This window comes from Myotis lucifugus, unplaced genomic scaffold (genome assembly GCF_000147115.1).
Source record: "Myotis lucifugus unplaced genomic scaffold, Myoluc2.0 scaffold_64, whole genome shotgun sequence".
NCBI lineage: Eukaryota > Metazoa > Chordata > Mammalia > Chiroptera > Vespertilionidae > Myotis > Myotis lucifugus.
In genome coordinates this window covers 4,305,799-4,330,697 of record NW_005871112.1, presented here as the reverse complement: position 1 = coordinate 4,330,697, position 24,899 = coordinate 4,305,799, and the positions used below count along the sequence as shown (strand labels likewise).

The 24,899-nt window shown below is 38.2% G+C and overlaps 1 protein-coding gene across 1 annotated transcript in view; it reads left to right on the top strand.

Moving 5' to 3' along the window:
• The window catches only part of GPC5 (glypican 5), a 588,333-nt gene that overhangs the window by 236,333 nt on the left and 327,101 nt on the right, over positions 1-24,899 (top strand). The window contains exons 4-5 of the mRNA XM_023754707.1: positions 5,415-5,548; positions 24,219-24,344. Of these exons, the coding sequence (XP_023610475.1) occupies positions 5,415-5,548; positions 24,219-24,344 (260 nt within the window). The remainder of the gene's footprint in view (positions 1-5,414; positions 5,549-24,218; positions 24,345-24,899) is intronic.

The following is a 24,899-nucleotide window of genomic DNA, read 5'->3' as shown; positions in this document are numbered from 1 at the left end:
GAGTTTGGAGCAACTGAAGGAGTCATTTCAAGGTGAGATGGCAACTTGAGAATCAGTGGGAAGCCAGAGATGGAATTTATAGCCAGAGCAGATAAGCATTAGGGAGGAAAATATATTTTTTTTTCCAAGACACTTCAGACTGATTGCAGGGGAGAACAGTTGAGACAAGGGAGGAGAAAAAGGAGGAAATTGCAGTATAAGTCAAAGATGAAAAACTGTCAAAGTTAAGTGTGAGGGTTTTATCAATAGCAAGAAGGTGCTAGTTATTGAAATGTGCCACCCACATCAGCTCACCTCAGGGGAGCTAAGGTGCAAGGCTAATATGCCAGTAACAGATGGTTTTCCATTTCTTTTCAGTCAAGTGTGAAGTAGAGCTCCCTGATAGCGAGTCAACAAATAGAAGGGCTTTGAAATTTATTTGTATTTATTGGAATCTGCTATATGTGCTTGTACCTTTGGATATAATCAAACATAACTTATATCTCTATGGTTTGTACATTTTCTTTTGTATTTGTAAAAATAAGTAAGTTAAAAGATGATAATGGAAATATAGATCTTTTCTTTTATTCTTAAATAAAACTTATTTAATTATAAGTTTATATAATTTATTTTTAAGCAACCACTATGTTTAGGGAATAAAGATCTTATGAGGCATTTTCAGCTCTCCATCTGCCTTCCAGGGAAACATGTTTAGTAGCAGATATGGTCATAGGTCCAGCATGGAAGGGATAGGGTGACATAGGATTTCCCTTAACTCATAACTGCGAAGTGCTTTATTCTCTCAAGTTTCAAGGACAAGAAAACTGGCATTCAAAGAAGTTCTGTAACTTGTCTAGAGCCCATGGCTAGTCACATTGGACCATGACTGCAGTGTTTTCCTTTTACTCTTCTTCCATTTCTAAATATCCTGTAGCTTCACTAAATAATCTGACTATTGACATTTCCACTGTCAACTTATATCATCTTTCCTTGGTTCTTGTTACTAGGAGTTGTTGACAATGAAGATACTTTCCTCCTTTTTTATGACTATTTTAGCACCTTGCTAATATATTTACAGTCTACTCTCACTATTTTTCAGCTTCAATGATTGAAAATTCACATTGAGCCTTTTAACACCTTGGCCTTATACTTCCCTAGCTTCTCACTTTCAGTAATTTGCTAAACTCTGTTGAGTTTCTTTCTCAAAATAGACTTTATTTTTCTTAGACCAGTTTTAGGTTCACATCAAAACTGAGCTGAAAGTCCAAGGATTTCCCATCTAGCCTTTGCCCCCCACCTCCTCCACCAGAGTGATACATTTCTTAGGATTGATGAACCTACATTGATTGACACATCATTATCACTCACAGTCCATAATTCATTTTTGGTACATTCTGTGGGTTTGGACAAATGTATAAAGACATGTATCCACCATTATAGTATCATACAGAATAGTTTCACTGCTCTACACTACAGATCCTTTGTGCTCTGCCTATTCATTTCCCCCCCGGCCCCCACACCTCTGGCAACAACTGATCTTTTTACTATCACCATGATTTTGCCTTGTTTAGAATGTCATATAGTTGGTATCATACAAAATGTAGGCTTTTCAGCTTAGCTTGCTTTACTTAGTAATAAGTACTTAAGTGTTCTTTATGTCTTTTTACAGCTTAATAGTTCATTTCACTGCACACCACCTACTGGGGATCAAGCCCGCAACCTGGGCATGTGCCCTGGAGTGGAATCGAATTGGTGATCTTTCAGTGCACAGGATGATGCTCTACCAGCTGAGCCACACAGTATCTCTTCACAGGCAGTGCCACTACTGTAGTTCAGAATAAAATTTTCTTTTAATAGGACTACTTTAGGGTGTGTTAATCTACCTGCCTGTAATAGGTCTCTCTCTCTCTCTCTCTCTCTCTCTCTCTCTCTCTCTCTCTCTCTCGTTCAGCTTACAAAGTGTGGTTATATTCACTTGCTAAATATCAGTTCTAGTATTTTACTTTTCCATCCAACAGCTGGCAGAGGCTTTTGTCTAATAAATAAAACTTCTTAGCTTGAAGATCTTACTTCAACCTACCATGCAAACAGAATTTTCTTTTGCTATTATCCTTCATGCCCCCTTCTTTCCAGACAAACCGAATTTTTATTTATCTTCTCTGTCAGCCTTATGTTTTCTTGCACTTACCTCTCAGGATTTTTCATCATTATTCATTGTTCTGACAACATGATATATCTAGTCAATCTCCATGCCACTACCTCTTCCTCCTGTGCACTTATATCTGCTTCTTCCTTTTCATCTATTCTGTCACTGCCCTTGGGCTCAGCAGTTCTCCAGTGTTTCCTGCAGGAACCTCTTTTCTTTCTTTTTTTTTTCTCCAAAAGTTTTCTTTATTCAAATGCTATATAAGATTTTATTTTATTTTATTTTTATTTAAATTCTTTATTGTTTAAAGTATTGTATAAGTCTCCTTTTCCCCACATTGATCTCTCCCCGGCCATTCCAATCCCCCAGCACATGCCCTCACCTCCCTACTGTCTGTGTCCATTGGTTATGCTCATATGCATGCATACAAGTCCTTTGGTTGATCTCTTACAACCCCCCTCCTCTCCACTCCCCCCAGCCTCCCACCTTCCCTCTTAGGTTGGACAGTCTGTTCCATGCTTCTATGACTCTGGCTCTATTTTTGTTCATCAGTTTATGTTGTTCGTTATATCCCACAAGTGAGTGAGAGCATGTGTTATTTATCTTTCTCTTACCAGCTTATTTCACTTAGCATAATGCTCTCCAGTTCCATCCATGCTGTTGAACGCCCTCCCTGCATACTCCTGTCGTGAAGATCTTTCTCTTGTGGAAATCTTAAGCTACCACTTTCCTGCTTGGGAACTTTTGTTTGTTCTTCATTCGCTGAAGCAATTTTTTTTTAGCATGGTATTCAAGTCATGGCTTTTTCAAATATTGAGATATAATTGACATTTAACATTATATTAGCTTCAGTTGTACAACATAATGATGTGATATTCGTATGTATTTCAGAATAATCACCACAATAAGTCTAGTTAACAACCATCATCATACGTATCACGGCATTTTAATGTCTTAACTCTTGTTGTACCACCTTTCATTATGTACTTTTTGTTCTATAGAACATATTAAGTTGTACATCTCTCTTTGCTTTTTCCCTCTCTCATGGAATGTTTCCCCTGCTTTGCCCATCTGAGAAATTCCCAATTCATCTTTTTTTTTTTTTCAGGTCTCACTGCTTCCCAGTGTGGGCTGAGACTGAGTCTCTTGCTCCTTCTCACAGTATTATGCTCGATTTCTCCTCTAAGTTCTGAGTGTGTGACTGTGTGCTATTGCCCCAAATCTGTGACTGCATTTTTCTTCACACTCCCTTTCCATATCCTATTTTTTATTTCATCTTTTAACTGCTGTTTAGACATGACATCCTGAAGTCCTTTCCCGAGCACCCCAAATAGAGTTAATCTGTCTGTTTTTAAGTGTTGCAGTGTTACTTCTGTGTATTTCTTGATTGCTCTTGTCATGTTGTATCACAATTACTACGTGTATATTACATGTTTGGCTTTCCTCTTAACTGTGCATACTAGAGACACTTTATTCATGTGTACGTGTGTGCATCTCTAGTATCTAACAGAACAGAGGTGCAATGGATATTTATATATTTATAATGTGGTTGAATTGAAATAAACCTCAACATACTGAGGCCAAATGGCTGCTCCAAGTCTCATCCCGGTGGAGCAGTCTTCCCACAGCAGTCTTTCCTGATGTTTTTCTTCATCATCACCCTGAACTAGAAATGATCCCACCTTTCTCCAGATGTCATAACACCTTGTTTGTCCCACTTTTTTTATATCCACAACTGGCATTTTGATATTTGTAAGGAATTTTTTTTTCTTCCATCTGAATTGTCAGCTCTTTTAGGGAGAAATTTTAGTTTCTGATCTTTTATATTTTACTAGAAGCCTGAATTCATGCACAGGTGGAGTCCCTCGGCTTGGCCGGTGATAGGGGCCGATCAGGGCCGATCAGGGCTGATCAGGGCCGATCAGGGCCAGCCAGCCGGGGGGAGGGACTGTGGGAGGTTGGCTGGCCACGGGAGGTTGGCTGTGGGAGTGCACTGATCACCAGGAGGCAGCTCCTGTGTTGAGTGTCTGCCCTCTGGTGATCAGTGTACATCATAGTGACCGGTTGAATGGTCGTTAGAGGCCCGATGCACGAAATTCATACAAGGGGCTTGGCCCTTGCAGCCGTGGTAGCTTGGGTTGGCCCTAGCAGCCCCGGCTTCATCCGGAGGGTCATCTGGAAGGATGTCCGGAAAGACATCCAGAAGGTCTTTCGGCTGTCTGGTCTAATTAGCATGTTGCACTTTTATTATTATAGATAATACCTAATACATATTCTTTGCAAATACTAGAAACAAAATAAATATGGATTAAATAAATGACTTGGTGAATAAGATTTTAATGCTCATTGCATGGGAAATCAAAGAAATTTAGAACTTTAAGGAACTTTCGAAAATTTACTCTAAGAGTTTCATTTTACCTCTAAGGGTATCAAGTTCAAAGAAGTTCTGCCCCTGTTTTCAAGATCTCAGCACTTAAGGAGGAAAAATTAGGATACTAACCAAAGTCTCCTGATTCCAAGGCAATGCTTTTATATATTTCTAATTATACTACTCTGCCTCTTTAATTGAGTAAAGTATCAATGAGTCTTTTTGATGCTTTAAATTGTAATGCCTCCAATTATTGACTTAATTTTTCAATGATAATTTGTAAATCATACAAAAGATCTTTGCTAAATAAGGATGTAAAAAACACTGAATTTTCCAATTGGATAAATGATTTTTTTAAAAGAGGATTATACACCCTTAAAATTAAACCTAATTGAGGAATAAGATATAGAGCTATTACAAAATGAGATCTTCATATAAACATATTCATTGTCATTTCTAAGAAATGACCTTATGAAGAAAACTACCCTTAGAACTAATTTAGAAATGGACCACATATTCAATAACATTTTTTTTCATTTTAAAAATCAGTACAAGTATGTGACTAGTCATACATATGAATATAAACCATAAATAATATCCACTTTGGTTAAGTAACCTTATTTATACCAGCAGACAAGTTTATTAATATAGTTCTCTGACTGATTTTGCATGCTCATTGATATTTATGTATTTTTCACATGTATACATACAAACTATATAAATGTGTATAGCACCCATTTGTCACAGTTGCCATATAGTTTGATTCCCCCAGTGAAAAATTGACAAATAGTATACGTCTTGAAAATTAACATTGAGGGATAAGTAAGAACATGTCATTGTTTTGTACTCTGACCGTGCCATTCTCAGAAAGTCCGGAGCACAGTTTCTAACTGTCTTTTCTATATATTTTTCTATTGAAAGGTAAATAAGATCTGTGGTCATCCAATCAGAACACCCACCGAAAGCCCCCGTTGTTCTTTCGATGGGAGTAAAGAGAAGCTTAGAATGAAGATCTCTACAAGAAATGGCGAAGACACGCTTGCCAACAGAAGAAAGTAAGACATTTGTTTTACAGCCAGAAAGAGAAAAGAAAGTAAGCCATTAATTTTACAACAGAATAGAATGTATTCAATTAAGTAGAACAAAATACACTGTTGAGGAAACAAAAGATAAACATTGATTCCCTTTAAAATCCAATGGTTCCTTCTTATTCCATTAATGAGGAACATAGCTGCAACTTTTGAGGTCAATAAAACTTTCTGTGAAAGGGGCATTTTCTATAATAAATATGGCAGGCCCTGGGCACATGTGATCACCATGCCCTTAAAATGTTGCTCAGCAGATCTCTATGGCTTACTCCTCTTGCTGAACTGACACTTTACGCACATTGATTAGTGACGCCCTATTTCCCCCTCTCTATGGTCAACAATACTGTTATGTACACTAGTAAATTTGTTAACAGGGTATATCTCCTGGTAAGTATTCTTATCACAATAAAATATAAAAAAATGTAAATGTAGCTAGTGTGATTGAGGATTGAAGTTTTAATTTATTTCATTTTAATTAGTGTTGGTCAATATTCTATGTAGCTACTGGCTACTGTATAGGACAATATAAGACCAAAAGAGTATACATGTGAGTCTTAACTAGGGGTTAAGACTCTGCTAAGAAAGAGGTTGATATAAAGACATTTTCATACCTTTTACCTGGAATACTGAAAATGGCTATCTGTCGATTCAAAATGATCCAACATTGAGTGACTTGCTCTCCTAACTCACGCTTCTACCATTATACCCATCACTAGAGGCCCATTGCAGAAAGATTCATGCAATAGGCCTTTCTTCCCCTGGCAGCCAGCACCGGTTTTCCTCAGGACCCAGGCCTTTGGTCTGGCCGCAGAGGCGAGGCTTGGCTTCTCCGCTCCAGCTGCAGCGGAGAAGCCAAGCCTCTTCAGTCTTCAGTCATCTTCAGTCTTCTTCAGTCTCCCCTCCACGCCTGCATATGCAAATTAACCACCATCTATATTGGGTTAATTTGCATACTCATCCTGATTGGCTGGTGGGCATAGCAGAGAAACATCAATTTTCATGTTTCTCTTTTATTAGTGTAGATTATTTCACATGTTAAATCAACCTTCATTAGTATGCCTTAAAACTGGAGGAAACTATTATTTAATTTTGTGTTCAGTTGACCAGTGTATGCCCTGGCAAATACTAGATTCTCAGTGCATGTTTTGTATTAACTGAAATTCACAGTTTTATATTCAATTATTAATTCAAATAATTATTTCTAATAATACCTGAGGGATCATTCAATATTTTACATAGCTTACTCTCTGTAATGATAAATTTGTTTCTGTCTTTTTGGAGGGTGCTCCTAAATTGTCCCAGTCTCTCTTCAGATGCGCTATAAGTTTTGGATAAGATCTGGTTTATTGCTGACTATTTGCTACTACATAAAAGAATTAACATTTTACATGCAAAATACCTGTCCTTTTTCTCTCTAAACATCTATGGTGATCAGCAACTATGTCTCGTGTTTGATGAATTAGTATGCTTTGGATGGGTGTTTTTAATAATAAAACCCAGCTTAAAGGTCATGTCTGTTTCACCACCAAAATAATCAAATTACTGGAAAACCAAAACAAAGCCCAACACTTAACATGGTTTATTCACTAGCAAAACTAAGCCAATGCGGTGAAATGTTACAAAATGTCTCAGTAATAATGTGGGGCTCAAATGAGTGGAAAGTTTTATTACTATCTTCTCTGGCCATCAGGTAGACCACTTTGTCACCAATCTTTCAAACTCATTATTTCTATGCCCTTGACCAGAGGGCCATCATTAGCCATCGCCTACAAATCAGGATAGATCTATCACAGCAGTCTCATGCCCCACAAAATGAACAACCATAGATACTACAAATGAGCCCACTTAAGTATTTCATTTTTTACAGTTCTTTAAAATATATCTTTTATTGATTTCAGAGAGGCAGGGAGAGGGAGAAAGAGATAGAAATAGCAGTGAGGAGAGAGAATCCTGAAACGCCCCCTACTGGGGACTGAGCCTATAACCTGGGCATGTGCCCTGACCTTGCATGTGCTGTAACCTCCTGGTTCATAGGTCAGTGCTCAAGCACTGAGCCACACAGGCTGGGCAATTTTTAAAGATTTTTTACTGCCACTCCTGAATGGAGCTTAATTATTTATCCTTTCTTGCCTTCTTTTGAGTTTAACAGGTATTTCGGTATTTATTATTCTTTTTATCCTCAGAGCTTTATGATCTTTTTTTTTTCCTTTTGTTGTTGCGTTAATATCACCCAAGAATATTTATTGATTTCTAGAGAGTATAGAAGGGAAGGAGGGAGAGGGTGTTTGAGAGAGAAAGAAACATCAATGTGAGAGAAACATGGATTGGTTGCCTCCCACATGCGCCCCAATTGGGGCCAGATCAAATCCAAAATCCAGGTATATGCCCTTGACTAGGAATCTAAACTGGGACCATTCAGTGAGCAGGCCAGTACTCTAACCATCGAACACACCAGGCTAGGCATGTTTATTACTTTTTAATGGCTATCATAGAGATCACAATATGCATTTTTAGTTTTACCATATATTTTAAATTAGAACTCTTGCCACTTTATTAAACAATGTAAGAATCTTAAAATAGTTTCACTCTATTACTCTCTTCCTATCTTTTGTACTGTTTTGTCAACAGATCTTACTTCATCCAATATTTTAACAAGCCCGAAGACATTGTTCTTTTTAAATACTAGTAGTCCCTATTTATGTACAATTCTTCATATATTTTAATTCTTTTTGGTGCTCTTTTCTTTTCCTAGTCCCATGTATCCATCATGAATCATTTTATTTTAGCTTTAGTATAACTTTTATTACTTATTACTAGTGATGAATTCTCACAGCTTTTTTTGTCTGAACATATTGTCATCTTTTAAAGAATACTTTTAATAGATCTAGACTTCTAAGTTGTTGCCGGTCACACCATATTTAAAAGAACAGATGTCCAGGCCACAGTGAAGTTCATGACATGACACTCTGTAAATAGCAGGGGAGGTTTAGTGGAAACATTTAACATGAGAGGTAACTAAGGTAGTAGATGCTGCGGGGGGCCCTGCTCAACTCCCTTCACCTGGTCATTCTACCTGCCTCCTGGCTGCTGATCACTCACAGCTGCCCTCTGCTCTGGGGAACTGTCCTCAACAGACAGGAGCCATCTGATCTGTTACCAACTGCTGCCTAACAAATCATTCCCAAACGAGTGGCTTAAAAGCGACAATAAGCATTTATTATGCATTTTCCAGGGGTCAGGAGTGTGGGGACTGCTTAGCTATAGGATTTTGACTCGGGTCCCTAGGGAGATGGCTGTCAGGTTGTCAGCCAGGATAGAGTCCTCTGAAGTTCTCAGGGGGACGGATTATCATTTCCCAGGACGGCTCACTCACAGGGCTGTTGGCAGGAGGCCTTGCTTTCTTGTCACAGTGACCTCTTCATAGGACTGCTTGAGTTTCCTCAATGTTGAGGCTTGTTTCCTGAGGGACAGGCAATCCAAGAGAGAGCAAGGCTGAATCTACAGCGCCTTTCATAATCTAGCTTCAGAAGTCTCCCACTGTCATCTCCGCAGTATCCTGTAGGTTACACAGGCCCGTCTGCTCAGTGTGGATGGGACTACACAAGGGCATGGAAGGAAAGATTGTTGGGGGTCATCCTAGAGACTGGCTGCAGCACCATCTCATCCTGGGGGAGGGGCCAAACTCCCACCTGCCTCACCCCTTGGAAGCATCTCCATGGCTGGCATGGGAAGAAAGGCTTGTTTCTTACTGTAGGTGATGGGACCATAGACGTGATGGTTTCATGCTTCAGCGCTCCCGGTGGAGTCTGCCTGAAGCTGAGACCACATCCCTACCTCATGTCTTCCTGCCCACTCTCCCTGGCCTCCCTCATGACCTTTCTCTTAAGAGCAGTCCCTCCATGAAATTGACTGCATCCAAATTCCCATCTCAGGCACTGCTTCTAGGGAACCTGACCTGGAGATCTTTGAAAAAGTACCTGCAGTGGGCTTTCTTGTTGTTTTGTTGATTTTTTGTTTGTTTGTTTGTTTGTTTTCTGTGCAAAAGCTTTTTATTTTGATGTAGTCCCATTTGTTTATTTTCTCTTTAGTTTCCATTGCCCTAGGAGCTGTATCGGTGAAGATATTGCTTTGGCATATGTCTGAGATTTTGCTGCTTGTGGATTTCTCTAATATTTTTAGGGTTTCCCGTCTTACGTTTAAGTCCTTTATCCATTTTGAGTTTATTTTTGTGTATGGTGTAAGTTGGTGGTCTAGTTTTATTTTTTTGCATGTATCTGTCTAATTTTCCCAACACCATTTATTGAAGAGACTGTCTTGACTCCATTGTATGTTCTTACCTCCTTTGTGGAATATTAATTGAGCTTAGTGGTTTGGGTCGATCTCTGGGTTCTCTATTTTATTCCATTGGTTTATATGTCTGTTCTTGTGCCCGTACCAGGCTGTTTTGAGAACAGTGGCTTTGTAATACAGCTTGATATCTGGTATTGAGATCCCACCTACTTTGTTGTTCTTTCTCAGGATCGCTGCAGCTATTCAGGGTCTTTTTATTTGAGATAAATTTTTGGAAAGTTCATTCTAGGTCTGTGAAATATGCCATTGGTATTTTAATGGAGAGTGCATTGAATCTATAGATTGCTTTGGGCATTTTTATGATGTTGATTCTACCAATCCATGAACATGGTATGTTCTTCCATCTGTTTATGTCCTCCTCTATTGCCAATGTTATTACCGATAAGGGTTTAATCTCCAACATTTACAGGGAACTCAAACAACTTAACAAAAGGAAGATAAACAACCCAATCAAAAACTGGGGACGGACCTAAATAGATACTTTTTGAAAGAAGACAGAAGAAAGGCCAAGAGACATATGAAAACATGCTCAAAGTCACTAATCATCCGAGAGATGCAAATCAAAATGACAATGAGGTACCATCTCACACCTGTCAGAATGGCTATCATCAACAAATCAACAAATGACAAGTGCTGGTGAGGATGTGGAGAAAAAGGAACCTTTGTGCACTGCTGGTAGGAATGCAGACTGGTGCAACCACTGTGGAGAACAGTATGGAGTTTCCTCAAAAAACTAAAAATGGAACTCCCATTTGACCCAGTGATCCCACTTCTAGGAATATATCCCAAGAAACTAGGAACAGCAATCAGAAAGGATAAATGCACCCCTATGTTCATAGCAGCACAATTCACCATAACTAAGATTTGGAAACAGCCTAAGTGCCCATCAGCAGATGAGTGGATTAAAAAACGGTGGTACATCTACACAATGGCATACTATGCTGCGGTAAAAAAGAAAGAATTCTTACCATTTGCAACAGCATGGATGGAACTGGAGAGCATTATGCTAAGTGAAATAAGCCAGTCAGAGAAAGATAAATATCACATGATCTCACTCATTTATGGAATATAATGAACAACATAAACTGATGAACAAAAACAGATAAGCATTGATCAGACCGTCAAACCTCAGAGGGAAGGTAGGGGATTGTGGGGGTAAGGGGAAGAGATCAACCAAAGGACTTGTGTGCATGCATATAAGCCTAACCAATGGATACAGACACCAGGGGGGTGAGGGCACGAGTGGGGTGTTTGAAGGAATAATGGGGGGATAAGGACATATATGTAATACTTTACTCAATAAAGAAATTTTAAAAAAGTACCTGCAGTAAGTGCAAAATAATTGTAAACTAAAGCAGAAGTATAGTATCTTATCCTAATGATAGATATTTCTCTATACATTCCCAAGCTTCTAAAAAGTTACAAAGAACCCCCCCACATTTTGTTTGTATAATCTCCCCTCCCCTCCTTCTATATTCATTTTATAGAGAGCCCTTCTGTGTAATGCACTGCATTTTCCTTGCTTTATTTCTAATGTTTGAAGAAGGAAATTTCCCTTAATCAAGTCTGTCCCTGGATCTAAGAGTTGTGCTAAACTTGCTCGTGGAGTAGATCTTTTAGCTTGGAAGGAGGGGAGCTAAACCAAAGCATTGAATTGTCTTGATTAGATTTTGGAGATGTGATTGTAGTCATTCTTCTACACTATTTTTAAAAAACTTATACAACATACATATAATTAGCTAATTGAAAGCTTTGAGTTGATACACACCAGTTACAAAGATCTCCAAAAGTTGAGAAAGGCAAGGAAAAGCTATCTCTCCTTTACACATCCAGCAAAGCATCACTGTTTAGCCTTTTGGGCCAGGAACCAAATCAGCGCCATTGTAGAGGACATTGCAGTCGTATAGCTGTCTAAACCAGCCCAGGCAGAATGATTTCCCTGTGGCAGTTCCTCTCTCTGCTTGATTTCTTGAAGTTAGCTGGTAAGAATAAGCTATTAGCAAGCTTAAATCGGTGATAATTAGCTGTACATTATTATTTCAAAGTGGCGTGGCTGTGCCAATTAAGTGGGTAATTAGGAAAACCCCAGGACAATAAATTAAGACAGAGAGTCTCAACACCAGTGCCCCATCTGTTCTCCAGCAAGCCTTCCAATTAGCCAAGCTTCTCATTTAAGAATGCACCAATTAAGGGAATTGGCTGCATGCACAGGTGTGTATTGAGGTAACAGAGACTGTCTTAGGTACTTAGTAAAAGTAAGATTTTTTTTAATATCAGAGAGGATTTTGATGTGAAGGTGGAAAAAGGAGAATTTTTAGAAATGTTGGGTTTTTAATGTTTGAAGCAAAATATAATTTAAGTTGTTTTATGTGTTGTTTTTTTAATTAATTTCATTTGGGAACTTCATTAGGAATATTGTTTCATCAGGCAGCTTCATATTATTTTAATGTGTTTATTAAATCTTGATTTGAGTATTTTAACCACATAGAATTTTAATGGCATAGAACACGGACAGTTTCATTTGTTGAGAGTGGGGAACTAAAGAGGACACTTGAAAGTGTGTGGTATAAGGCGAGGAGTGAGACAGGACATGGTTCAATTCAGGATGTGACAGTCTATGAAAGCACATAAATTGGTCCCCTGTATATCACAAAAGAACACAGTGAAGTGGTTAAAAATAATTAGTGAAACAGAAAAAAATTTAAACATAGACTGAATGAAGAATACAATATTATTTAGGATTATTACTAAGATAGGTGGACTAGGTTAATATTAAATTTGATTAGTTTAGCTTAAAATGCAAGAATGTATAGCTACATAGTTAAACCTTATTTAACACAATACTCCTGATGCATGTCCTTGGGTATCTATGTTTGTTTACATGGAAACCAGTATTGATATACTGGGCTTAGTGATGAATTGTGAATATACATCCTCAGTGAATGAAAAAGTCCAAAGGTCAGGGAAAAGTTATCTCTTTGAGAAAAATGTAATACCATTTATAGGATTGGAGAAAGCAATTTCCAATTTATTTCCTAAAAGGAAGTTAATGCCTCTTTGAGGTGCCATTATTATTTATTATTAAAGTTTAATTTACTAAAAAAAAAGGTCATGTTCCCATTTCTGTTTAATTGAAACCAGTGCTTAGTGAGTGGTGGTAGTGAGGGCACCGAGGGCAGGGCAGGACAAGGCCAGGCTTCGGTTAGGGGGTGAGAGGCCCGGTCAGAGCAGGGCTGAGGAAATGTAAGCTCCCAGGCAGGCCAGCATCAAAATTTACATGAATAATGAAGAGCAGGACCTCAGCGGGTCAAAAACCAGGCACACAGGAAGAAGGAATGCCAGAAGGCTGAGCACACATATGGCAAAAGTTTAGGCTAGTGGTGCCTAACTTTGCGGGTCACGTATCCCACTGAGAATTTGATAAAAAACTTCCCAGAAAAAGTTCATAAACAAAAGCATGCAAAATTTTGTGCATTGGAAAGTAATTTGACCAATATTAAAAATAAAGTTTTTACAAACTGAGTTTTCTTAAAACCAATATTAAGGAAAAATTAATTACCATTTTATGAAACATCTGAAACTAAATCCAATCCATAGAATATTAAAGTAACATTACACACTCCTTGTGCTGAAAGAAGAGATGGCCTCAACTATTTGATGTGAACTAGAAGTTGAAATCGTGATTAGTCTTAGATGTGGCTGCATGCACATGTGTGGTATCGAACAGATACCCACTTTTGGTTTTGATGGTAACAATTACTGAACATTCTAGGCAAAACGTATGTGGCTGTCAGTGGCTGTAATTAGAACTCACACAGTTAGCTTGCTTAAATGAGGAAGGCTTATTTCAGGGAGCATGACATTTATTCTAAACTCTTCAAGTTATATCAATGGTCTATAATGCGTTGGTCCTCAAGTTAATTTGCAACATCTGTAATGTTGAGGCCGTCAACTTAAAGTTAATGTGACTAGAAAGAAATCTCCTCAAGTTTCTCACTGCAGAAAAACGTAAAAAATATTTTTTTTCTCTCAGCCGTACAAATAATGACCATTAAATCGGATAGTTCTCAACCTTAGTGATATGCTATGCCACCCATCAGAAATAGGGAACTACAGTAATAACTGGGTCACCTGTGAGTCTCATTTCCCCCCAAAATGAGACTTACTTGAATAACAGGAATAAAACTGCAGACTAAATTGCCTCATTTTTTTTTCAAACTCTATTAATTATAGATATCCTGACCTAGAGTCCAGGAACAGAAGAATTAGCACTGAGAGATGTATAGTAACTGGAAATGTGAGCGGGAACTATTGTACCAGGTATATATTGTCCATCAATCAGATAAGTAAGTTCATGGATGGAGGTAAATAGGAATAGCTGATTGGAATCACAAATGGAAACAAGAAAAAAGGAAGGAATGAGGAAGAAGCCCTTTTATTGGCATGGTATTAAAGGGAAGGTATATTATTAATGCTCTGCTAGTGCTGAGAGAAGAAAACACTATTCAAAGTGTGTTCTCTTGTCCTCCAAGTAATGGAATTTATAGTCAAAATGTTAGCAACCACAGAATATTTTCAATAATTAGAAAAAAAAGTAATAACTATCAAGATTTGACCTAAAATGCTGAATTTCAAAATATAGGGACTCAAAGTGACTTTTTGTGTGAATGACCTATATTAGAATCCTTAGATTTGTAAATACTCTATTTGGCTAAACAGCTTTGTTAATCTTGAACCAATCATGTGCTCAAAAATATTTTCTATAGAAAAACCAATATTATACTTTTTGAAATTAGTAAATTGAACAAACAATTGCATAATTTTATTAAAAAACAAAATTATGAGGTAGGAGAAATTATATCTCTCTTTGAATGGATGCTCAATTTCCCTAATAGTATCTGATTTTTTAAGTATTAGACACTTGGTTCAGCGTTTGGTTTTATAAATGAGTAAGGCCTTTGTTTAAAGTCCTTTCTAATGGAGAACAGAGTCTATGCATTTTAAGGTACATTTTTACAACATGGGTAAACGAGATGAGAACTGGTTTTAAAAACCCAGTTTTGACATCAGGTTTAAATCATTCTTTTTAGAGGATGATGCTTTCAGAAAGGGACCTTTTTATTGGGACATTAAATGATAATGTGTGGGGTTTAGAGGTATATTGAAAAGTGAGAAATAGAGGTGTCTATACTAATTGTACAGAGAGCTCGGGACGTCCAGCTCAGGGTTAGTATAAAACCACCACCAGAGAGAGCTAACCATGCATCACCTGTCAGAAAAGAATCCTCTGCAGAGGGTAGCTAAGGACATTAGCATATTTCCATTTCCCCTTCCCATTCCTTTCCCTGATGCTCCCTAACCTACCACCCATCTTAACTCCTTCAGCTTTGTTGAGAAAGCACAGTCAATCTTCTAATGAGGGGAAACCGTGCCACATGAACAAGGAGACTTCCTATGAGGAGCAAAAAACCTGGAATCATTTAGTCAGGAAATACAATCCTCTTAGAGAATGGTGTGGATCCTCAGGTCACAGCTCCCATAATGAGCAGTGAGTTCAGGTGGGGTTCAGAGAGCAGACTCTCGGAGTTACTCCTTTAGAAAAAAAATTGCATTTTTCTTTTTAATCCAATCGGAATGCCATGTGCGTGAAACACATTCATGTTTGTGAGGAAGGTGCCTGGTGCTGTACATTGCATGGCTTCTTAGTATTAATTTCACCCTCTCCTCCCATTCTCCATACATCACAAAATCTCTTTAGAAAGTGGTCAAGAACCTAGATTTCGTTTCTCCCTATAGCTGATCTAACTATAGACATTGAAGTATTTTCAAATGTGTACAATGAAAACTATTATTGCTATAGAATAGAAATCTATAATTTTTCTAGTTCTAAAAATTTATAAAAATATTTTGTCTAATAGAATGACTTCATTGAGAAGAAAAATGATTAAATATGGATTCAGTATAGCAAGCGAAAATAGAACTTATCTAGGAACATGTAATTATACATTTCCTCTGCTAAGCAAGAGACTGACATTTTGAAAGTCTACTGTTTGACAACTGTGGTCAGATATCCCTGCAGGGGTGAGCCTGCTCATTAGCACCGCATTAACCTTGACTTTGCCTCAGGCCATTAACTAGCAAACTGCACGTTTGACCTTTGTTCTACAGATATTTTCAAACAGTGTGCTAGGCACTGCTTTTAATTTGGGTTCTGTGTTATGTGTAGACTGACTTTAGGGGTAAAAAAAAAATCAATACATGTCATTAAGTAAAGAAATGTGTGGTCTGCAACAATCCACAGAGAAATGAGCCTTTAAAAAATAAGATTCTTCTCCAACATTTTTCCAGTTAATTAGATTTGGCCAAAAATTAGAAATAGTTTATTTTATACCGTGTGCAAAAAAGAGAGGGAAGTGCAATATGTGACAGTTTATAAATGTTTTAAAATTGAAACAAATTCCCTGTAGATGAAGACATAAGATGGAGCGGTATGCCTTTTGAACACAGCTCTGTTTCCAGCAACATCTAATGAAATGCAGTGCCAAGTCCAGTGCAGATCAGAGCCATATGCCTAAGTGAAAACAGCCCCTAGAAGATCAGCACGGTTTGGAACATGTGGTTGCCACTCTTCAAACCATACCTATGAGAAGCGCCAGCCATGTAAATGACAGAATAAATGAGCTTAACGGAATACTTTAATAGATTATGCTAGTGTTGCTATAGCTAGGTGATGGAACATTATACAACTAGATAAAAATAAGTAAGACAGATTTTTTTAGTTGATTTTAGAGAGAGGGAGAAACATCAATTTGTTGTTCCACTAATTTGTGCATTTATTAGTTAATTCTTGTATGTGCCCTGACTGAGGATTGAACTCCGAACTTTGGCCTATAGGGACAATGCTCTAATCCACTTAGCTGCCCAGCTAGGGCAAGACTGAGATTTATTAACATAAAATGGGTCCATGATGTATTATCAAGTGAGCTAAGCCAATGTCATGTATGCGTATAGCTTGGTCCTAGTTTTGCAAAACCAAACTATCTCTTTGTCTCTTCTTATATATCTCTCTGTCTGTTTTGGGTTACTTACTGTTATACACATAGAGGAAGCTGAAGAAAACAGACCAGGCTGTTAACATTGGTTTCCTCAGGAGGGAGAGAGGTAAAAACTATAAAAGGCATATATTAACTTGTTCTTCATGTGTCTTTTAATTATTTTACTACTCGGAAAAGGTATTTTTATTACTTGAAAAAATGATTAAAGACAATTTATAAAGGAGCAGCCAATCAGAATTGTTGCTCCATTTTACTATAGTAACTAGGCATTCCTATGTCCACTGAACAAAGAAAGGACAACTTCAGGGTGAGTTGAGTTTTCTTACTTTTTTTTCTTGGCCATGTGACAGATCAGAAGACCATTCTGGCACTGCTGGCCTCAAGGGCATGGGGAGCAATGAAGCAATAACTATGCTGGTCCATGTTTCCCTCTTGCCTTTAGTGAGCTCAGGGCAAACAAGGCTGTAAGCTCTGAATGAGCAATTGTGCTGCAGCCTTTTCCCTCTTTGCTGTGCTAGCATAGTGTACAAAGGTGTTCATTAGCCAGTGGTCAGCATGTCCCCCACTCCCTGCTCTCCTACCAGACCATGCAGACTGTACAGATACACAGAGAAATCCTGTCTGAACATATTACTTCCTAAGTGCAAATTCTGATAGGAAGAAGTCACCTATCTGCTTCCTAGTCCACCAATAAGTGTGCTCTGATGAAAGTGTGATAATTTCTGTAAACATTTAAAGAGGGATGAAAATATTTTTCTATGTAAACATTCATTCAAGTTTAGTTTTTCAGGCATCCAGTATCAGCCTGACATTGCTAAGTTTTGGCATTTTAAGCGAATGAATTAATGAATTATTAAAAGTAACTTAGTTCTTTTGTCAGACTAAAGGCCTGACTAACTTAGTTACTTTTCACAGGTCCTTTCACTTTTCTGATTTTCATTTTCCTTAATCCTATATAATAAAACCCTAATATGCAAATTGACTGAATGGTGGAACAACCAGTCACTATGATGCACACTGACCACCAGGGGGCAGACACTCAATGCAGGAGCTGCCCCCTGGTGGTCAGTGAACTCCCACAGGGGGAGTGCCGCTCAGCCAGAAACCAGGCTCACAGCTGGCAAGTGCAGTGGCGGTGGTGGGAGCCTCTCCTGCCTCTGCAGCATCACTAAGGAGCAGTGAGCAGGCGGACAATAAGGAGCGAGGGATCCCGGACTGCCAGAGGAATCCCAGACTGTGAGATGGATGTCTGCCTGCCAGCTTAGGACTGATCCCCAGGGACATCCCCCGAGGGGTCCCGGGATGTGAGAGGGTGCAAGCCGGGCTGAAGACCCCCTGCCCCCCAGTGCATGAATTTCATGCACCAGGTCTCTAGTTATAATATAACAGGGTTGGATTAAATCACTGGTTCTCAACCCTGGCTGCACATTAAGATCTTGTAGGTAGGAAAATCCAGAAAAACTCAGGTGCCTGGATCCTAACCCAGACCAATTAATCTGAATGTCTGAGGGGGAAATCTGTGTATACAGCTTACATGTTTCCTTGGTGATGATAAAGTGCAGTTAGAACAGAGAACTACCAGAACAGAGGATTTCTTAGGCTCTTTTTCACTCTTTTTTACAATATAGTGTATCTGTGATCATTAATTATGATAGCTATCTTACAAAGCAGTGTGACTAAATATTAATATGTAACTACATATTAATTTCAGCATCACATTTATAATCTGTCTGGAGCCTGTTTAGTAGAATCTGTCACAGTCTGTAATCCTGTCCTTTAGATTTCTTCATTTTTAATGCAATGCACCAGAAAGATTTTCCTGATATTTCTCTACAATCTAGGAATAGGTCTCCAAATTTAAAGTTTCCCAAGTCAGCTGTGTTCTTGGAGGGCTTTAAATTATCACTATCATTTTAAAATATGTATTTCCTGTAGAAATTCCTAATTTTGGAAGCTGTTAAAAAATAATACTGCATCTGACTCAATTCAACCAAAATTTGTTGAGTGCTTGTTGGGTACCAAACTGTGATCCAAACCTTGGGGACATAGAAAAAGACATAGCTTTTGCCCTTGGCTGGTGTGGCTCAGTTGGTTGAGCATTGTCCCATGTACCAAAAGGTCACTGTTTCAATTCCTGGTCAGGGCACATGCCCAGGTTGAGGTTTCCATCCCCAGTCAGGGTGAGTGTGTGAGGCAACCAATCGATGTTTCTCTCTCCTCTCTTTCTAAAATAAATAAAAGCACTTTTTTTTTTAACATGAAGAAGACATGATGTTTGCCTTTAGGGAACACAGATATACAAACAGAGGAATTATAATCAGGGGGGCATATATACAAACAGAGGAGTTACAATACTACCAAGTTAGGGTTGAACAGGCGCTAAGTGCTGTGAGAAACAGGGTGAACCAACAAAAGCCGCACAGGCTGTGGGCAGGGGTCAGAGAGGAAATGAGGTTTCAACTGGATCACGACTGATGGGTAGGGGTTGGGAGAGTGGAGCAGGAGGAGAAGGCAGTTCTGGGTAGAGGAAATGGTATGTGCTAACTTGGAATATTATCTGGTTAATGTTGAAATATCTTATGCAATGTAAGTATGTGGTTTTTGGCTGGGTGTGTGAGTGGAGGGTAGGGGACTGTCATAGGATGCTAGGGGCAAAGAGTATAGAGGTTATATACCATGGTAAGACATTTGACTTGAATTCTTAGGATTTGAAAGTAGGAAAGTGATATGGCTGATTCCCAAAACTAATTCTTACAACAGTATGGGGTGTGCAGTGAAGGCTAAATGAGTGGGCAAAACCAAAGGAGGGAAATCATTTGTTAGACTGTTGCAAGCACAAATCAAAAATTATGAAACTGTATATAGCCCTGACATATTGGCTGTGAATAAGTATTCTGACCAGGAATCTTTTCCTGTTTTTTTTTTAAATATTTTAAAACTTTCTCGTAGTAATTATATATGATTTCTGTATTCTAGAGATGTTTTAAGACCAAGATGAGCAACTGGCATATGTAACACAGTCCCTCAAGGATAATTAGCTGGAACTTCTAGCATCTCCCTGAATTTGTTATGCTGTTAATTTTAACTGGAAATATTCTCATGGCCATAGAAAAATAATTGTAATGATATAGTCACCTTCCCAGCAACCTAAATTCTGACTATTCCAAAGAATATAATGTTTTATTCATTGAGGCATTTCATGTAAAACTGGAAAAGGAGGTATGGTGTGTCTTACACCAAGTATTGAGCTGGAAACTGAACTGTGGATTCTTGTAATAGGAACAGCATTAATTGGCTCTGTGGGGGTAGATAAATCTTGACCTCACTATGGCTACTATTGTTTTAACTCCTTTATTTTCTGCAATTATTATTATTTTCTGTATCCAGCGTAGACCCCCTTGACCTTCATGCAACTTCTTTTTGCAATCTGACTTTTAATTCCTGTGATCTAAAAACTGCCAGACATGGAATATAGAGTTCCAAAGTAGGTTCTCTCCTGAAATTTCTGTCCGCGCAAACCAAACCTTATCCCAACATTCACATAGACTTCCTTCCATTATTTTAGTCTCAGAGAATTTGCTCCAAAGCTCACTACCCTATCTGCTTTCAGTAATCCTTCTTTCCAGAATTTGTGGTTCATTAATTCTTAATTTACTTTTCTTATCTTTGCTTCAATTAAGAGACTAAATTATGATGCAGTAGTAAACAACCCAAATCTATCATTGATTTAGGACAAAAAAAGGAATTTTTTGTTGGCAATCTATGCCCATTTTAGACCAGTCCCGGCTGTTCAAGTTGTCCTGGCTTTAAGCCTCAGAATTACAGAGCAACCAGCATGTAAAATACTCCCTGTTGTCACAGGAGAGGAAAACAGAAGGTGGCAAAGCCACATTGGTCCTTAAAGCTGAAGGCTGGAAGGAACATACTTCACTTCTGCATGCGTTTACCAGAATGCAGAGCAAGTCACAAAACCAAAGGACCTCAAAGGCGCTTTGTGCTCAGAAGGTAGACATTTGGGATGTTTGGGAACAAGCTAATAACAGCATACCCTTGTGTTCTCCTTCCTTTTCACATACAAATATTTTCAAAGCTCTTCCTTATTCATACAAGCACCGTGTGTGTGTGTGTGTGTGTGTGCATGCATGCACGCACACGCACACGCACGCAACCACACACACACACACACACACACACACACACACACACACGAAACTCCCCTAACTTTCCTTTGGGACTCTCCACTTCCAGGTTCTCTCCCCCTATGTAATGCTCATCATACTGCAAATATGAAGTTTATTACCCTCCCCCAAGTGCTTTAACTATTATATTAGTTTGCTTGGGCTGCCATAACAAAATGCTACAGACTGGGTGGCTTAAACAATTAATTAACAAAAATTAATTTTCTCACAGTTATTTGATTCTAGAAGTCCAAGATCAAGTTGTTGGCAGGTTTGATTTATCCCGAGGCTTCCTCCTTGCCTTGCAGATGGCCACCTTCTCACCTGAGGATATGTTTTCATTGATTTCAAAGAGAGGGAGGAAGAAAGAAGGAGGGAGGGAGGGAGGGAGGGAGGGAGGGAGGGAAGGAGAGAGAGAGAGAGAGAGAGAGAGAGAGAGAGAGAGAGAGAGAGAGAGAGAACAATGTGAGAGGGAAACATCAATCAGCTGCCTCCCATATGCTCCCCAATCAGGGATCAAACCTGCAACCTGGCTATGAGCCCTGAGCAGGAATTGAACCCGAGACCCTTCTGTGCACAGGACAATGCTTCAACCAACTGAGCCACATGGGCCAGGATGCTTGTTTGTTTTTTTGCATGGAACACTAAAGTGTTACCTTGTTTTGTAAATATTTCCTGATTCCTTCTCTGTACTCAAAGGTGGCCCTGTTAATCTCGTATTATTACTGTGGATTTTCCTCAGAAAGTGCATTTTTTGAAGGCAGGAACTGTCTGGTAGCTGTGGATTCCTGGTGCCAGTGCAGAGCTCAGTACTCAATAGTGTGTCCTATTCTTTGACAAATAACTGATGGCTAATGGTTTATAGAATGAATGGAAATCTTCTAGGATACAGTCCTTTTGGCAAGAATGCATGCAAAGGCATGGGGGTATGTTTGGGGAATAGCAAGTATCTCATTTTTGTGGAACCCTAAAGTATGGTTTGGGGAGCTGCTGAAATTGAGGTGAGTGGGTACCTTAGATACCTTTCCAGGAAATTTGGATTTCATGCTGTAGAGAGTGAAGAACCATTGCTAATTTTAGGTGAGTGAGTGACAATCTGTGGAATATCAGATTTGAATTTTAGAAGGTAGCTTTCATGGTGGATGGGAGGTGGTTGTTAAGGAAGGAGATTGAAGGTATGTAATCCCAGAGAGAGCAGATAAGAGCTTGGACCGAGGCACCTGCAGTAGCCCTGGGAAAGGGGGACTGCAAAAGACAGAAGCAAAGCTTTCCCCATTGTGGTCTATTGGTTGTGAAGGGATAAATGAAACCAGGGCGACATTCACCAAGATTGGAGGAGGAGGTTGGGGTTCCATAAAAAATATCTATTCAGTTTTACACCATCAATTTTGAGGTCTTAGCATTTCAGCCGTTTGTACCAGAAGTCTTCATTTCTAGAAAATTCGTCGACTCAAAGTAGGTTCAGGGCACTTCTTAAACATTCATTAAACTCCACGTCTCTAGGAAAGAACCAGTCACCCTCAATTATATTTTAGTAGCTGCAACATGAGAATTGGTATTTGTTCATGCACTCGAGTTAGTGAGGATATAGACATTAAGGAGGGCTTTTATTTTCTAGTAGAGAAAACTGACAAAATATAAATAAGTAGTTACTATGCTAGAAGGAAAATAAAGCATTTTTTATTGAGTGTAAGTTAGAGTTGAATCAGATTTATGCTTCCTGTGATGATTTTGTTATTACTTGTCTGGCCAAGCCTTGGTAAAAATTGATTAAATACTCACCAAACACTTGCTGTGGGGACTTCTTATCGTCTCTAGGATATCAGATGTTGCATATTTGAGAATTACAATGATCATTCCAGATGAATGGTTATTTACAATTCCATCAGTTTTAAAAAAACAAAATAGTTCTATGAAAACCGTAAGAAAGAATTATGAAATTAATACTTTGAGCATGTCAGTCAAAATCGTTTTTATTAAAAAATAGTTATTTCAGCTATACTACAGATTCACCCCTTGTTTTGGATCCGATTTTTAAAGAAATTTAAAAATTTTTTTCAGTGGGAGATGCAGTTTCATAATTGCTACATTTTAACTACTCAAGCCATGAATTTCTGAAGTTTGCTTTCATTCAAACCATTCATTTTCCTACCCCTTCCTTCTAGCCCAGAAATTATCTCCTATGTATCAAGCTAGTAGCTTTTCATTTTTTCCAAAGCATTTGTTTATGTAAAAAACATTCAAACTAAAGTCTTCAGGATTTGGTCTTTTGAAATGTTAAAACCAAGTTCTTGGAACCTGAAAGACTTGGTTTTAAAACTCAAAATTCTTGGCTTTCTAAATTGAAAACCCAAACAAACTGCTTTTGTGCTGAATTATTCCTTTCTCCACTTGATGGAGGAAGGGAGTATAGTGAAAGGGGAAAAGTTAGTTAACATATTAAAGTAGTTTTCCTTCCAATAACTTTTATTTTCAAGCCTCTGAAATATGTTGCATATCTTGTTTTTTCATATTCAGTAAAAACACATCACTTTATGTTCTTAGACACCAAAGAGAAGATCCAGATGGGAAAATCATAAGTCTACTACTAAACTTTTAATCAGTAAGCAAACGATTGGCATGTTATAAGACTCTGACATTTCTATATGGAAAAGGAAGTAATTAGTTATCACTGTGGTTTCCAAGCCAACAGCTAGTGAGAGCTTCTAGGGAAACTAAGTGAAGTGTGTGTGTCTGTGTGTGTGTGTGTGTGTGTGTGTGTATGTGCGCGCGCGCGGGCACAGTATTCACTACTTGGACCTGTAGTTATAATAATAAGATTCATAGCCAGTGGAAACTTTTATTCAAAACAAATAATTTCTATACATGTTTTTTAAAATAAATGTGGTATTAATCTTGATTGTTAGAAAAGTATTGAAAATATATGAAAATAGGTAGAGAAAACAAAAAGGTTGCATTCTAGACCTTTTATTTATCAAATTAGGCCATTTATATTGGCATTTGTTATGGATTTTTGGTTTTAATAGTTTTCTTTGTGTGTTTTTTTCCATTCAGAGAATTTATCAACAGCCTTCGACTGCATGGGTCATTTTATGGGGGTCTGGCTGACCAGCTTTGTGTTAATGACTTAGCCGCTGCTGATGGACTGCCATGCTGGAATGGAGAAGACATAGTAAAAAGGTATTTTATGGGCAGTGGTCTGTGAAAACATAATGGCTACTTTCATCCTAGCGTTCTTTTTCCAGATCTTCAGTGGATTATTCCAGTTTAACTTTGCCACATGGGTTAGAGTATACAGTAATTCATTCTCTTTAGTTTGTTAAAAATACATATGATCCTTTTGACATTTTCATAACATTCTGTGGTGTTCTCTCTTATTTTCTACTTATCTATGACTTACCCCAAAATTCTACTTTTTCAATCAAGTATCACTTGCCTTCTGTCTAAATATTGTTGTTTATAAAATATTTTATTTTTTTAAGTTTAACTTTATGAATATTAGAAAATGAGGAAATTCAGTGAAATGTGAATATCTATGCAAAGATTCATTGATATATGGATTTGTGAATCAGCATTAGTTATATGTTTACCCTATAAGTACCTCTTTGAGAGAGAGAGAGAGAGAGACTAGATAAGAGTAGGGGTGCTTTTATGTATGTCTGTTTGAAACATTGTTTATTTGTATGTTGTCAATTGTTCCTCAAACTTGGGAGTGAAATTGAACTTTTACCTTTT